This window comes from Barbatula barbatula (genome assembly GCF_947034865.1).
Source record: "Barbatula barbatula genome assembly, chromosome: 23".
Lineage (NCBI taxonomy): Eukaryota > Metazoa > Chordata > Actinopteri > Cypriniformes > Nemacheilidae > Barbatula > Barbatula barbatula.
In genome coordinates, this window is record NC_136786.1 from 18252581 (window position 1) to 18268309 (window position 15729).

At 39.3% G+C, this 15729-nt stretch overlaps 1 protein-coding gene across 1 annotated transcript; it reads left to right on the forward strand.

Moving 5' to 3' along the window:
- Positions 1-9039: 9039 nt before the first annotated feature.
- Positions 9040-10622, forward strand: neurod6a (neuronal differentiation 6a; the record flags this gene model as incomplete). Its single annotated transcript, XM_079447235.1, has 2 exons — positions 9040-9199; positions 9617-10622. The coding sequence occupies exon 2, from the start codon at positions 9627-9629 to the stop codon at positions 10620-10622; it is 996 nt and encodes a 331-aa protein (XP_079303361.1). The 5' UTR covers positions 9040-9199; positions 9617-9626.
- Positions 10623-15729: the final 5107 nt, after the last annotated feature.

Here is a 15729-nt window from a genome sequence, read left to right on the forward strand (position 1 = left end):
ATTTAGCTCGGACTGATGCATCTCAACTACCGGTTTAGTCTTTAACCACTAGATGTCACCAAGAGTCCAATGTAGATTACCAATAAGTAATATAATATATTCAATAACACACAATGTTTAAAAATTTCATGGCTTTTCCATGTATACAAAGTACTGTACATTTAGGAAACAGATGCAATCAGACAATATAATATCGATTATTGTTATTCATAAAATAATGATACAATGCCATGCCATTAATTTTGGGTCTTGTTTCAAATTCTACACCTGTTATTCTTATTATTATGTTATTCTACACAAATTTTCTAGTTTACAAATCCCGTGTGGGATTTCACACGTGCTGGCGGGGGCATCTGGAGCAGATGGGTGAGATGTACCTTTCTCCAGGGCACGTGTCCTTCCCATGCCATCTATAAGAATCTGTGTCTTAAACTTTCATGAACCTCAGAGCTGACAGCCATGTGAAAATGTTTTAAACAGGCTTATTAAGCCTCGAAGACCTCTCAATCGCCCAAGGCCATCACAGGCGCTCTTACCGGCAGAAGGAATCGTTCTCACCAAGAAAGTCTTGGAGACATTTGCACCTTACGAGATGCAAAGAAAAGCATATAATCAAGCAGTCTTCGATGGGGTTTGCTCGTAATGGTACGTGTCTCAACGCGACATGAATATTTGAGCAGCCCGCAACTGCTAATTTAATCATTCAACATCTGTTACAATTACTCCGGCTTCCACACAAAAATCTGCCTACAAAATATGAATGCTGAGTGCTTATTGTTAGTGTGAAGCTTTACAACAAAGAATATCGAAGACACATATTTCAAAGGATCTTGCATTGTTGCTTTGATATCAATACATAAATATATACCCTACCTCTACGATTCTTTTTTCCGTGGGTCAGTACATTTCAGATGGGAATGTTTAATATGAATTCTCTTTATTTGTGTGGTCATTTACAATATTCATGTGTGGGTTTAAATCCCACAGTTTCAGATCTGAGCAGAACGGAGATGCTGTTTGGAATGTGACTGTGTTCTTGAGTTCGTTTTGGATGCAGCTAGTTACAGGCTTTCTGTGGGTGGGTTGAGCAGACCCTCACGAGGCTGCCGGTTGGTCACAGGGACCAGACCGTGACTAATCCAAACCCCACCAGACTGACCAGATGGGACCTTAGGACGCAAGAGCAGGCTAACATTTCAAAGGAGGCAACAACTTGAACAAACACAGAACAACCACAGTGAAGTTATATGTAACTCAAATGATTTGCGTGTTTATGGAATATGAAGGTATTATCTTATTATAAAAGAAAAAATATATAATGTTCTGTAGTCTACCAGCTATCTTCACAATAGCATCATCCCTGGAGAATTCCTTCGGAGAGCAAACACAGTTTAGCCGAGAGCTGAGACTAAGCGTGTGTGTTTGAACGTCTGTGCTGCCAAATTCTTGTATTCCAGAAAATGTACAGGAGCCTCAGAGGGTTCGAGAGTGGAGATTAAATTAAGGCCTTAAGTGGGGACAGCTGCCTGCTGAAACCAAGGACATTTCCGCTTGCTCCTTAGGGTGAGCTGTCCGGCACGCTGTCCAAAACCGGTACAAGGATCCTTCCACTCGACCAACTGAGGTTAAATTGGGTACATCCAAAAAAAAAACTGGAACCAGATGGGTTTTGGCACTAAAGGAACGATATGTGAGCACCACCAAACAGAACCAATCTGTATAAAAATGCGTGCCTGTATATTTTGCGTGTAATCACACCTCTAAGTGTTTGTGCGTTCACAGAAACACGTGCATGCTTTAATGAGACGTGAAACATGCAAAGGAATATGTTACTATTCAAATATCTACCAGATTTTTTGCAACATTGTCTTGGTTTTGGTGGTACACTATTAGTTTTAGCCTTAGACGTAATGTCCACGGACCGTTGGCTAAGCATCTGGGCCCATATTCACACAACATTTCATCTTACCACTTAGAGCTCTCCTAAACAGCTGTAAAAGTGTTCAGCCAAGAGTTTCCTCTTAAAACCTATTCACATCGCTGTTGGGAGTAACTTTTACTTAGGAGCAGAAATAAATCTTAAGCTAAGAGAAAGTGCCGGGTTGACCTCGTTGCTTTGGATGATGTCCGCAAGCTCACTGACTATGGCCACAGTGATTGGCTGATAGAGGATGGGTCTCTGTCAGTCATTTATTCATAAGAATATTAAAGAAAGAGGTATCAAGCTGACATATTTAAATTAGGATCTTCAAATAAACATTTACTCATTTTCAAATAAAATATTTTTTATCAAATTAATATAATAAAATATAAAGTTAGTAAGTTAGTAAATATTAGTAAGTGACAAATTAAACGAGTGAAGCGTTCATTTTACAAAAACAGATAACTATGTTTTTATAGTGCATAATTAATATCAATCAAACTGTTTTTTTTTATTAAGTTACAATAACTTTTACAGCTAAAACATACAATAAACACATGATAACGCAATAGACATGATATATTTTGTAAAACTATACTATGTTCATATACGTATATAAAGTATATGTTAGCTAATTGTAAGCATTTGGTCTCATAAACAGTAAGCACTTTAAACTTCACGATCGACTAAACGATTCATTCTTAAAACTTTAAACGTTTACGGCATAAACCTATAATCATTTTGTTGCTGTTAACCTTTGACACGTTAGTCAATTTACACCGGTCTGTTTCTGTGGGGACATTTCCACGCCTCTAAACATGACGTGGCACAAAACAAAACGTGACAAAACATGACCTTTCAGTCATATGGCATCTTCTTTTGGCCAAAGAAAGCAGCGCTACGCGAGACTAGTAGGCCTACTATTATCCTATATTAGCTGGTAAAGAAAGTTCAAGAAAAGTTGCATTTAATATTTAATATAACATTCAATATTAAAATATATACTCTCTAGCTATTAAAGTGAAGGAAAGTCACAATAAAAAGAAAAATAGGCAGATTTCCAAAACAATTTTGGTTGTGCCACTCATTGCGTCGGGATAGATGATTAGACAAGCTTGGAGAAGCCACTGATGGCAAATGATGAAATGACATACAAAAAAGCAGCTGGGGCCACACTAATGCATAATATTTCCATTCCTACAATGTTCAAATAACAAACAATGGCAGAGAGCAATTAAATGCTAGCTTACTATAGTACTTTTCTGCATATGGTCTAACTAGCCTATAGCCTGATCCTTTTTATGATCTGTTTCAGTAATATACAGTAATACACTACTTTTTTGTTATGATAACATCATGTTGCGCATTATGTAATATCAAAATTAAAAAGTATAATTTTGCATTTCTTATGATCCTGTGCCAAAGCGTCTTTGGAATAATTTAAGAAGAAAGACATTTTTAACATTTCCATTGAGAAAAATGAACATCAAGTCAAACGGACATCATTTCGGGATTAAGCATCCAGAACGGGTTGCGTTGTCCCACTGCCCATTTTGGCAAATGTAGTACGTCACCTGTACTCACACATATCAAGCGTTGAGAGTATTATTTTCCAGCGCGATTAATCCCGTTCAGATGTTTTTTTTGTGTGTTTTTAGAGATATTCATCTAACAATTTCAATATTTCACTGTGGACGGACACATTATGGTCTCATGCTGAGCCAGATACGGCCTATTATCACTGCATTCAGTGTTTCTACGCAAGCAAATGCCAGACAGTTTAGGAAGAAGCCCAGTATGAACAGTGCCAGAAGAACCTAATCTGGACTGGGCAACAATCGCAAAGGACTGCAGGAGACTGTAAATGACAGCATCGGTCCAATGTGTGCCTCCACAGGGGCCAAAAGAGAGGGTATGACCCATTTAACCCGTGCCAAAGTTTTCACCTGCGCCAAATGTAAGCCCCCTTCCTACCAATGGCAACACCCAGGCCGGATTTGATAAGATTTAAGCAATCGTGTTGTGAAAGAGAAAGACGGAGGGTGATAAGCACGAGGTTGCTCGGAGAATGTTCACCCTGATGGAAATTCTTGGCACGACTTTGACATAAATCACAGTCACATCAACATTTTTGGCACAGTGCATCCACACGACAGACACGCACAAGCTTACCCCATCCGCCTCCACTGGTCCCTGGACTATAGCATTGGCTAGGTACACGAGTGAAATTAAAATCACTTAACAGTGTGAATCAGCGGCACTGAGGAGATCATTTCCTCATGCGAATCACAGGGGGAAAGCAAGTCTTTGTTTTCATATTTGACATCAAAGGCATATTTTGTTCTAGCTTCAATGGGGTTGCATGTTAGAAGGAAACGAATTGGGGAAAAGCTGAACTTTAGATGCATTAATGAAGTTCTTAGACAGATATATATATAGATAGGTTAATATTAAAGACTTTTCAAAAATCTTCCGCGAGATGAAATAGTTCCAGTCAGAGAAGGACAAATGTGCTGTGCGCAGTGATACACGCCAAAGCCAACGGTTGCATCTTACTTCGTCAGCGTTGTGTTTTCCTTCCACTCATTTACCAACCAACTTGAAAGTCACTACTGCCACAATAACTACTAGGTGCCCGACTCTGAATGGTGGGCAGAGCGAGGCTTTGTGAAACTACTGAAACAGTTGAATCAAATGTGCCGTATCGTTTCGAGGCTTCGAAAGAATCCGACACGCGTCTCCACGGAGACAAGGGGTCACTTGCACGGGTTGCCCTAAAACGGACAATCGTTGGCGAATTACAGTTTGTGTGTTCGCATGGGTGCTTGTTTGAATGTGTGGACGAGAGGTTAGTGCTCTTGACCGGCGTTACGAGTTACGAGTCTTAGTTGAAGCGTTCGTTTAAGTGACAATTTGTATTTCTTTAACATTTATTTTATGTTGACCTGTGTGTCTGACAATGTTCTGTTGTATAGCTTTTTATAGGATTTGAGGGCTTAAAAATTGTGTAGTTTTATTACTGGGCAATCAGATGGCCAGAATATTAAGTGATTATTATTTAGTTATTAATGTAAAACACATACATACCTTTGGAACACCAGATGTTTGGCTACACCTATGCCCATCCAAAAAAATGAAGGTGGTAGGAGTGCGGTATTTCAACATTGATAAGGTGTTCGACGTTATGATTTGCCATCACATACCTCACAGGGCTGTTCTCAATACGGTCACATAGGCTGCAATTGACCTTTGACCTTTTACTGCTCTCATCTTATAAATGATGTATGTCAAATGCCAAATTATTCAACATATATCAATAACACAACATATGGCTGTTTGTTTAGTCAAATATGACTAGATTTCACATTAAGTGATACTTATCTCGAGATGATCACTGTGCATAGATCACTACAAACGCGGTTCTTTATTTCTTGATTTATAGTTCAGAATCATAGACACTGGTTTATGAGTTAACTTTCCGATCAACACGCCCTAGTGGCGAAATATTGCCGAGTTTTGAAACGCTTCGAAACATATCGCGATGATGCGCCACCCAGTCACGTGATCACCACTACTTTGCTGACGAGATTGGGAAATGGATATTGTAGTTCTTTATTGCTGCATTCAAAAAGACTTTGGAGTTGCAGAAGTTAATTGTTTATTTTAGCTTTTTATTGTAAATATGCACACTCACAAAGCTTTAGCTGTCTTCCTCGTTTGAGATGTTTAAAAAACATTATTTTGATTAATTTTGATACGCTCCTGTACCGAATGAATTATGTAAATGCCATATTTGTTTAATAACCATTAACGTTAACACTGTGGTTGTTGCACACACCCTCTTTTATTATAGTAAAAACGTAATAATCATGCACAATCAAACATTTTATGACATTTTATCCTACTGAAAAGATGCATGTATCTTTCAAAAGAATTGACATGTTCTCAAAAACGAAGGCAAGTAATATCTGGGCTTTACTTGTCATCAAATCATTGTATTTGCTATTAGCTGCAAGCAGGCCCATCAGCAGACGTCTACAACTCTCAAAAGACCATCTTTAGCAGAGCTAGTGATCTTGGTGCTTGTGGGTGCGCATGTGTGTACGCATGCCACTTGACGTGTGAACATCTACGTGCCTACATTTGCTGTCTGCTCCTGGCATCGCACAGACCTTAAATGTGTTAATGTGTTTGAAATCACTGGCAGACAGCTCTTGTCAGGCGAGTGTTCCACATGAGAAGGGGCCAGTCCTCCACCGCAAGTCTGCTGGGTATAAAGAAGGTCTGTCAGGGGAGCGAGCTTGTCTGGCCCAGCCCTTGCTTTTGTGTTTTTGTTTCTCTTTTGCTCTTTTTTCTGACGTTTCAGGTCTTTTGCCCCATCCTTCACTGAGCGTGTGCTCTTCATTTTTTATGCAGGATAGGCCTGCCCTCTTCCCTTTCTGTAGCACAATGATTTATTGCCCAAAAAGACCAGAGAACTAATTAACAGAGTAATTAATTAATATGAATTTGCATATTTGCATTTGCAATTAGTGCAGTCAAGTGATTAGTCTGAAATGAGGAAGTTTGACTCATCAGATGTTGGTGTGTGTGTGTCGAACCGGAAAGCCCGTCACCAGCTGAGGCATTTTTGGAGGGGGCACAGAAGAGACTCGCGCCGTGCGCATGTGTTCCCAAACACAAACAACCAAGGGTACATGCCAATCATGCGTGACTGAGTTGTCGCTGTCAGCAAACTGCATCTGTATGCTTTGTTGATCATGTTTCCGTTGTGCTGATGAGTCCACATCAACCCGGATATCCCAATAAAACTACAACAAGCTCCATTTCACCAACCCTCCACTTTACTTGATCGCTCATGACTAATGCGCGGTACCAAAATTGTGCTTGATGTGTAGCTTTCGTGTACGGGACCATTAAAAACTGTCAGCATCCTGAGTGCCAATTTATCTAGTTCAAGAACAGGAAGGTGTTGCATGTCATTTAGTGTTTTTTGTGACTGTCCTTCAGAGAGGGATAAATGCACCTGGGGGACATTAAACGAGCTTTTGATTCAGACAGACAGACAGACAGAGCGAGAGAGAATCGTAACTGGTTCAGCAGGAGCTTTCAATGATAATGGAAAACATAGGTGTCGGGTCTCAGCATGGGAGGACCCAAAGCTCTGGACAATTACTGCTGCAAAGAACAGCCAGATGCCAGAGACGTTTACGTTAGTGGGCTTTTTTTTTTGCTATAGTTTTGGAAAAGAATTGTCCTCAAATGTAAACTAAACCTGAATAAACCTTCCTTTAGAGACAGTCAGCGTGACCAAGGTGTTCTTCTTTTAGGAGTAATTTTAAAGGAAAAGTTTACCTCAAAACTGTAATGTTTTCCTCGCCCATGACCTCCCGGCCTCTTTGGAACACAAATACATATATTTAAGGGACATCCGAGAGATTTCAAGGCCTCCTCATACATGGTTATAGAATTGAAGAGACGAGGAATACTTTGTGCGAAAATCAAACCAAAATAACGACTTGGATGGACATCTCCTCTCATATTGTCAGTCTATGGTACGCGTTCACAAGAGGACTTTGACGCATTCGGTTTGTGCGCTGCACGGCGCATGACAGAGGGGAAAATATTGGTTAAAGTCGTTACTTTGATTTGTTTTTCGCACATAAAGTTTTCTCGTCGCTTCAAAAATATACAATTGAGTTGATGAACCAATTTAATGATGTCTTTAGTACTTTGACAACAACTATAACCATGATTTCTATGATGAGTCAGGGAAATCTCTAGGATGTCCCTAAAATATATTTATTTGTGTTCCAAAGACGCCGGGAGCTCTTAAAACATGTTTAAAGTGACTGTGGTTATACTCCTCTGGTGTCGTTTGAAAGATTAATTGTAACCACTGTTTCTTACTTTGGTAGTTTAAATAAGACAGACTTCGTTTCACAAAGAAGAACAGAGGCTCTAGACATGATGCACATGCATCACATATGAACGACAGTGTTTGGGGGAGGAGAGGGAAGTTTTTGCGGCAGTCCCAACAAATCGTAGGCGGGGACTTTTTCTAGTGACGTAGATACGCGGCGGTTAGAGACTCAGACTAGGTCACGTCTCGTTTGCGTTATTCGGAGTCGACTCCCTTTTTTACAAGCCAATAAATTTGTTATTTATTTCCCTTGGGATTTACAACTTGGCAGAATGCTTACTTTCAAACACCGCAACAAAACACACTGCATGAAATGTAATTTTCATGATAAAATGTTACTTACTCTTTAACGTCATGTGGTTGAGTAAAAAATAATACCAATTTCCTTTTAGGTTAATCTAGCTATTAAGCTTTATTGTCTGTTGTATATCCCCATTTTGATTCTTAAATAAATGTGTGTGAGGGGGTCGGAAAGGGATGGTGTGAGTTAGAAGGTGTGTAACCACAAAGCAACCATTATCTTCACCGGTGCTGGAAATAAAATAATACTGTTCATATTCTATAGTTAATTTCAGACAGTAAAACTATCTAACGTTTATTCATTATTCAATTATTTATTTGTTCGAAGCATAATTTTTTCATTACCATCAGATGGAAGGCAAAACCTAAATTGGCCTCTTTGATGACAGACAGTTCAGTCTCAGTTATTTGGCAAACACCCTTGAAGAGATTGACCAGCCAAACAGGAGCCATCAATCATTCCATACTTGCTGTCATTCAACAGTACAGACTCATTTCGTATATTTTCCAGTTTGCGTTTTTTACCAATACCCAATACCTTATGTAAATTATTTAAATGTTTTTTTTATTTGTAAATTGCTCAGGCCGGTACTGTGGTTGCATTAAAATCAAATGTTTTTCTTTAAATCTTATGCTTCCTTTTAAATGAACAGCAAAGACTAGGAAAATAGCTTTGTTGGAAATAGCCACATTGTACCGTTTGTTGAAGTGTCTATTCAAACCAATGCCATCAGATTCTAATGGTGGATGCTGATACTTGGTCCTTTATTCAGGGTGCTTTGTGGTTTTGCAGTGGTACGCAGCTCCAGGCACACGCCAGATGAACAGGGGAGGAATACAGGTCCCCTGGGACCGAGTCACGTGACCAGCCCATGCCACGTGACGTCAGCGGCAGATGGCATGGGTACCAGCTCTGGCAGTTGGCATCAGTGTCATTTCTCTTAGCGCGAGACAAGGAGAGCAGTGGGGAGGTGAGAAAAATCCACGAGCTGTTCACCTGCTAAAAACCGAGCTGAAAAAAGTTGGAAATATGAAAACCGTCATCTGACGCCTTCGTAATCCAGGTAAAGTTGAAAGTTTTTTTAAGGGTGAGAATAGACATTTATTCTATTCGAGGGAAGACTATGCCTGCACATTTAATTTTTTTGTCATAAAGTCTTTAGTTAAAAAAATACATCATCTGGTGCATTTCACGCATGAAAATACATTTACATATTTCAGTGTTGCATTTTTGAGCAACATGGTTGCATTGCAGTATTTGTTATATCATCTTCAGATTTATGTTTGAATGGCTTTGATTAAAGAGTCAACATCACTGTTGTTTGCTGTCGCTCATGAAATTCTGTCAGATGTGTCACAATTGATGTATAATTTTAACGTTACTGTATTTAATGTAACATGTAAGCTGTTTATTTGGATTGTTTTTATTTCTGAATGATTCAGAAGATCTGTTATCTTCTCCTCATTCCCAGTAAGAGCACAATGCTGACTCTGCCATTCGATGATCCTGTCATAATGGACAGTCAATTCGGGGGAAACTTTTCACGGGACTGCATGGGTGAAATGAAGGTCAATAAACAAGAGCCATTCAAAAAGGAGGAGACCCTCTGCCACATGATGGAGGACGACGATTCGGAGAAGGAGGATGACGAGAGGGAGGACGGACAAGACGAGAACGGTCTGCCGCGGCGCAGAGGGCCTCGAAAGAAGAAAATGACCAAAGCTCGGATCGACAGGGTCAAGCTGAGACGCATGGAAGCCAACACAAGGGAGAGGAACCGAATGCACGGTCTGAACAATGCCCTGGACAGCCTGCGCAAGGTGGTTCCCTGCTACTCCAAAACCCAGAAACTGTCAAAAATCGAAACTTTGCGACTTGCCAAGAACTATATCTGGGCACTTTCTGAGGTCCTGAGCATGGGGAAGAGGCCTGACCTCCTGACCTTTGTTCAGACCCTTTGCAAGGGGCTCTCCCAGCCCACCACCAATTTAGTGGCTGGATGTCTCCAACTGAACGCGAGGAACTTCATCTCGGATCAGGTCAACGGTGAGGCATCCTTCTCTGGTAGATCACCCTATGACTCCATGTACACTACCTATCACAGTCCCGGTGTGGTGACGCCCTCCGGACACAGTAATAACGCTATAGATGCTGTAAAACCCTTCAGGCCGTTCAACTACTGCAGCTCTTATGAGTCTTTCTACGAAAGGGTCTCTCCAGAATGCGCAAGCCCTCAGTTCGATGCTCCCTTAAGCCCTCCTATTAACTTTAACGGGATATTTTCCCTTAAGCACGAAGACCCGATCGATTACGGCAAGAGCTGCCACTATGGCACGCGTTATTGCGCGGTGCCGCCGCGCACCTCCATCAGCCAGAGCGCACGGGGCTCCTCGGATCCTCATTTCCCATATGACGTTCACCTCCGCGGTCAGTTTTACCCGGTGCAAGATGAATTAAACACGACTTTTCATAATTAATGAGAGCAAGTCAAATGTGACTATGGCCCTTTGGTGGGTAATGACTGAAATGCAGGACTTTCAATCGCACATGTATTATTTTTATAGCCCCTCTCTGCGCTGGGTTTGGGCCATCTGATGTTGTATCATTTATCCGTTTTTATTAAATGGAAAATGGGCTTACAGAAATCACAGTGTTCATAAGTGAATGTGTATTATTTTAAAATGCCCGGAAAAAATGTGTAATAGTTGGATGGGGGAAAAGCCACCGACGTGTTTCAGTCGTATAGTCTGATCTTTGTTTTCAGTAAAATTGATTGTAAACCTGTATGAGTATTTATACAGGCTTGCTATGTGCCAGGTTAAAAGGCAGAATTGAGATTTATTCGCTATCAATTTTTCTATTTGCGGTGAGAATTTAGTAAAAGCGAAAAGCAATAACCGCGTAAAGGGTGCTCTGCAAATTTAGTGTTTAACATTTCTGAAAAGAAAAAGTGGATCGTTTTAAATAATCATAATTATTCGTTTATGAAAGTAAACAGAACAGTGTGAAGTTAATTTAATTTCCATGCATAATTACAAACACTTATTTGTTTGGCTCTATTAAGGCTGTATATTGATAAATAAATTGATTCATTGCCTGCTTTTTATAATATTCAATTCCTACTAATAATAATAATTAAAACAACGACCCTAATTACTTATAATAATTCATCTAAGACCACAATAAAAAGGCATTAATCAGGCCTAATAATAATTATACAGGCCATGAATGTATAATCCCTAAAAACGATATAATTATACATGTATTAATAGCTGACACATTAGCATTATTTTATTTATGTAATTTAACTCTATCAATGTTGACAATCGAGTTTTGGGCGTCTTCTCAATTTTCGGCACTAATCACATTTATCTGCGCTTAATTTTACTGATGGATGATATATGATTATCACAACGTGATATGCAACAGATTGTTTGACAGTTCTAACTTTTTTCCAATGTAAAGTCTTCAATATAATATTGGTGGCATCTCGGAGGAATCACGTCTGTAAAAATTCAATTAAACCGTATAAATGTCTAATGGAAAGGTCGTCCTGTACAGTAAGCTCATGTCGGGAATACCTGCCTTATTATATTTGTTACAGATCATTTATGCAAAGTGATGGACGTCTTAAGTAGTGGATTCGTGCATTATAATGTTTATCACCAAATGATTTTTTTGTGCAAAAATGACTGAATGCATTAACCTGGTCTTGTGCCGATTTGTACACTGTCACGCTGTTTTGTACAGTCCAATAAAGTTTAATTGATGGCAGTTCTTTCTTGAGATCATTATTTAACAACTACATTGCAATAAAAAAAATCTTAATGGAAAAAACAAGAAGTGAACATAAATTCAAATATCCTTTTGTGTCAAAATAATACAATAACATACCCAATGTCGGATTTCGTTCTTACATGTAGGTATGAAATGTAATCAAGATTATACTGATAAAAAATGAATGAACGCTTTTAAATGTATAAAGTGTGATGTTTAATGATATTCAAGAATACAATTTTTATCACTGCTTCAATATACATAATAGTTTTTTAAGTTAAAGAATATTACATATTTTGTCCTGATTTCTTTTATATGTTCCATATAAAAAAAAAGATGTTCCTTAGGTGTTATTCAGGGTGGGTTTGGGAAAGTGAAGGTTGTCTGCATGGCTCCTTGTTCACAACCGAGCTGGACGCGGGCCAGACAGCGACAGACTGCGGATCAGGAGTCTGCATCCCTGGATCTTCTATTCCCCGGCGACTGCGCATTGTCATCCCCAGAAAGATCTGCGTGACAGCATTCAGAATCCAGGTTACATCAAGAGATTCAAAACTCTGAAAGTGTCATAAAATAGGCCGTTATTGACGATAGATAGACATATTCCATAATAATCTAAATCTGAAGGATGTTTAATTTTTGTAACAAATTAAGTCGTTTCGATCATTTCCAATCAATCGCGCAGAGGTCTGTACCGACACCTAATGCTTTTGACAGGTGGGAGCATTGTACATGCGCATATAGCCGTTCTCCGCAGTGAGATTCTTGATTTTGCGTGCGAGGATGTTGAGGTGTCAGATAAACCCCACAGTGGCGATATTTCACACGACTCGGAGAGAGGCAGAACATATGCTACCCTCGAGACAAGGCTGCCATCAACGAACAGTTGAGAAATGAGCAGCAACACTTCGCTTTGTTTGAGTATTTGTGGTCGGTAAAAAGTTCCCATCGCGATGCTTTCGTGCGTTTAACACGATCATTGTTTTTATTTAAAAATTAAATGTGTGATGGAGATGTAATAACGCATTTTTTCAGCAAGCCCTGTTTCATCTCAGTTTTATTTCAGAAGTGTACGAACGCTCTCAAAAAGTTCAGATTATTTAGTTTTGGCTATAGAGTTTTGTAGCTTCTATAGTGAACAATAGACCTAACCAGTGCCTGCATATGGTGTTTACACAGATTACACTTTTTATATACATATATTACTTTCTATTTTATTGTATTTATATCAAATGTTATGGGATGGTGTTTAATTGTAATTTTAGTTTTGTTTTGTTTAGTGAATTGATTGTGTTTACAGCTCAGTGATAAAGATGAAATTGTTGTGCTTTAGGTGATTGTATTTAATACATTGTTTTACAGTACAACATATCAAAATATAAATGACAATTTCTCTGTATCAATTGAAGCTATATTTTTCCTAAAAGGATAGTTAACCCCAAAAACTGTCACGATTTCTCATTATTTTCATATCAAACCTCTTTGTTCTGTAGAACACTAAAGAAGATATTTAGAGAAATGGCCCAGTGGTTTTGTGTGCATTTATACTGTACAAAGGGTCAGCTGTGGCCTAATGGTTAGAGCGTTGGGCTTGTGATCAGAAGGTTCTAATCTCAGTGCCAGCAGGCCATTATTGAAGTGCCCTTCAGCAAGACACCTTACCCCTGATTGTTCTGCAGTAATGTGCCACTTGTAAAAAAAATACCTGTAAGTCGTGTCTGCCAAATGAATAAATGTTAATGTAAATGCAAAGTAAACATGCGGGGCCCATGTTTTTTGGTTTAGCAGTTTTCTTCAAAGTATCTCGTTTTGTATTCTGCAGAAGAAAGTCATGACATGAATGACAAGGGGATGAATGATGAACATGACTTTTGAAAACTGTACTTTTGATGTCCAGTATATTTGATCCTTTCACAAATCCCCAAATTTGATTGTTTGTCCAAAAATATGATGATCACGAATGTTTTGGGTGAATAATACCTCATCTACATTTCTTTAAAAGAAGACAAAACATTGCAGTATTAAGTTATTGAGGTTTACACCCTTCAACTGTGTGTCAACTAGCCCCGGTATGCTTTAAAGATGTAATATCACTATCACATGATATTGCCTTTGGTGTGTGTTTAACTCTGGCTTATTCTTTAGTTGTTACAAAGACACAAATTTGTCGTTTTTGAGATGTTTGTGAATTACATCTCTTTTGAATGATACAATTTGTTGTATTTTAGGGTGAATGTTGAATGTGCGGATGAACATGAGGTACAGATGTGTGTGTAGGCGTACATATGTGTGTGTGGATGGTTGGAGGTGGAGTACAATCCACTCACGTGATGCTCCAGTCTGTGTTGTCGTGATGTCAACCCTTCTGTTCCAGATCCTACTGAGGGAGGATTCATACCAAATCAGATATAGAATGTCCAGCATGACATGTTTGTGTAAACATGACATTCAGCGAATGTAGAAAAACTTTCGTTTCTAAGCTCAGATGCCAACGTGCTTCAAACGGAGTTGTTTGACCGCACTTGTTAATAAAGGTTCTCTAAGTAGCATTCTCAAACCCGCACCGGAGAGCCTCAGAGACCATTTCTGGAATAAATAGCCTGTTAATAATATCAGTAATTAGGTGCGAACAATGTAGATCGGGTGTGATGTTGATGTATCTCCGTGAGGCACTTTTAACGGGTGTAGAAAGGGTGTTGTCATATGTTAGTCCCATTCCTGCTCGCTCTATCCGTCTCGTTCCCAAAAACCTCCACAAGTCCAGGGTCGCAGATGGTGTGGGACACAGAATTTTCCTAATAATCATTTTTTTCATGCAGAGTGCTGGTGGCTTAGGGATTTCTCATTTTAATTAGAAGGTTTAAGGAGATAAACCCCTTTGAAAAGCGTGTCCTGTGAGAGGAGGTGCAGGTGATCCTCCCAACAGAAGCCTCTACCACGTCGTCAGCCAGCTTCTCATTTGCATATTAGATTGGTGTCAGGTTGGCACCCGTCCTGGCTGAGGCGAACGCCCCTATTGCTAGACTTGGCACGATCTGCGCGTATCCTGGCACGAGATTGCCAATGTGTGTTCAGCACGTGGGGTCCGGGGTACTTGATCTCTCTGTTATTATTCGGCCCTTGCATTTGACCCAGTAGCAGCGGAGACTCGTAGGTCTATTTTGTGTGAGCTCGACCGCAAAGTTTTATTTGTAAGGTTTTAATGTGACCCTCAATAGGTGTGAAGTCATTTGAATTTCATGTAAAGCTGATTTTCGGCTAGTTGGCAGAGAGCGTGACATCAAGAGGCCCTAGAGCTCATCGATCTAGTCGGTCGTTAATGTGAATTTCAAAACCTAATATATTAAAAATGTATGAACTCTTCCCATTTGGACAAATTACATGAAGTTTGTCTGAAGTAGATGTTGGCTAATCACATGCACATTTAGCAACCATTAAAAGCCAAAGTTGGACAGTGAAGTCATTTGTATTCTGGGTTAAATCTAGACCAAAGGAGTAAAGTTAATGACCGGTTCTGATAGATGTCTTCACTTGGACTCACATTTTATCACAAAGATCAATTCAGAATTTTGGTTTATATGGGATGGGGAATTATCACATGCTTTATATTAAGGAATATGTTTGGCCTAAAAGTCTTCAGTGCAGTCAGTTATTGAATATTTAAACACTGGAAAATGAAACAGCAGTTCCTATCTTATGTACAGCTTTACTGCTGAGATTTTTGTAAGAAACTTTGCTTTTAAACAGGTTAAAGTAAATTAAATTAACTAAAATACCGTTTGTTTCTGCATCATAATATGTGCTTTG